At 46.0% G+C, this 1,341-nt stretch overlaps 1 protein-coding gene across 1 annotated transcript; it reads left to right on the top strand.

The window, feature by feature from the left end:
- LOC122263076 (uncharacterized) lies at positions 1-1,341 on the top strand. Its single transcript, XM_086552950.1, has 2 exons — positions 1-47; positions 307-1,341. Exons 1-2 carry the CDS (start codon positions 36-38, stop codon positions 1,252-1,254), a joined length of 960 nt encoding a protein of 319 aa, XP_086409076.1. The 5' UTR covers positions 1-35; the 3' UTR covers positions 1,255-1,341.

Genomic DNA, 1,341 nt, shown 5'->3' with positions numbered 1-1,341 from the left:
GCTGCAGCCCTCCTGGACTGCTACAGTCAACCAAGATGAAGCTTCTGGTAAGGAAGGATTCGCTCAGAGGACTTTGATGAAATCCTTGCTAGTTAACACGTTTATATTTGTGTTAGACTTAGTGATGATAATATGATCTTTTATTCTTCTATATTCTATATTGAATTACTTCTTTTTATACAGCGTTAAGAATCCTAGCTAATCTTTAAAAAATCATATTTATGGATACAAAATTCAATACTATGGAATTATGTGTAACAATGGTAATCAAATATAAAGTTAGAAATTTTATGATCTCCCTTACAGCTAATTTTGCCAGTGCTGGTTGCTGCAGCCTCTGCAGCACTTCAGCCTTACTCCTACCCAGAAGCGGGGCAAGCTGGACATTCTGGTGGTGTTCCACTACCAACAGGAGCTGGTCACTCAGCTGGTGCTGGACACTCTGCCGGAGCTGGACACTCTGCTGGAGCTGGACACTCTGCAGGAGCTGGACATTTTACTGGTGCTGGACACTCAGCTGATGCTGAACATTCTGCTGGTGCAGGACACTCTGCTGGTGCTGGCTTTGCAACAGCTTGCAAGGAAGGTGAAGTCCTTCACGTAGACGGTACTTGCGTTACACCAGAAATAACACGAAAAGTGTACGTTTTCGAAGTACCTGCACAACCTAGGGAACCAAGTGGTCCACCACCAAGCATTCCTCCACCTCGTGTTGACCACAACATCCTCTTTGTACGTCTGCCCGAAGAAGGACCAGGACCTGAACCCATCGTTCTTCCTCCACCAAGACAAGAAAGCATTGTGTACGTCCTCAACAAGAAGACTGAAGAAGGTCAGCGCGTGATTGAAGTACCAGCTCATCCTCAGTCTAATCCTGAGGTTTACTTTGTCAACTACCAGGACGGAGATAATCCTACTCTTCCCATTGGTGTAGATCTTCAGACTGCTCTCAATGCTGCTGCTGCAGCGAGCGGTCAGGTCCTCGGTGGTGCCGGAGGACTCGGTGGCGCCCTCGGTGGAGCCGCAAGTGCCACAGGGGGACATGGTGGATTTAGTGGAGCCGCAAGTGCTGCTGGAGGACAAGGTGGATTTGGTGGAGCTGCTGGTGCTGCCGTAGGCCATGGAGGAAATCTAGTTGTTGTTGATGATAGCCATGAAGTTATCAGCAGTGTAGCTCTGGCTTCCCCATCAGGTGCACTGGCTACATCTCCATTAATTACGCCTAATCCTTCTGGTTTATATGCTACGCCATAATATGAATTCCGATGTTTAAGGAATTGAAAAATACGAATATAAAAATAAGCACAATGTTTATAAACAAAATAAAATCGATAAGTTGAA

Source organism: Penaeus japonicus, unplaced genomic scaffold (assembly GCF_977035675.1).
Source record: "Penaeus japonicus unplaced genomic scaffold, GWHDUDI00000001_assembly GWHDUDI00000027, whole genome shotgun sequence".
Lineage (NCBI taxonomy): Eukaryota > Metazoa > Arthropoda > Malacostraca > Decapoda > Penaeidae > Penaeus > Penaeus japonicus.
Note: the sequence above shows the minus strand (reverse complement) of the source record. Positions and strands in the feature narration are given on the sequence as shown.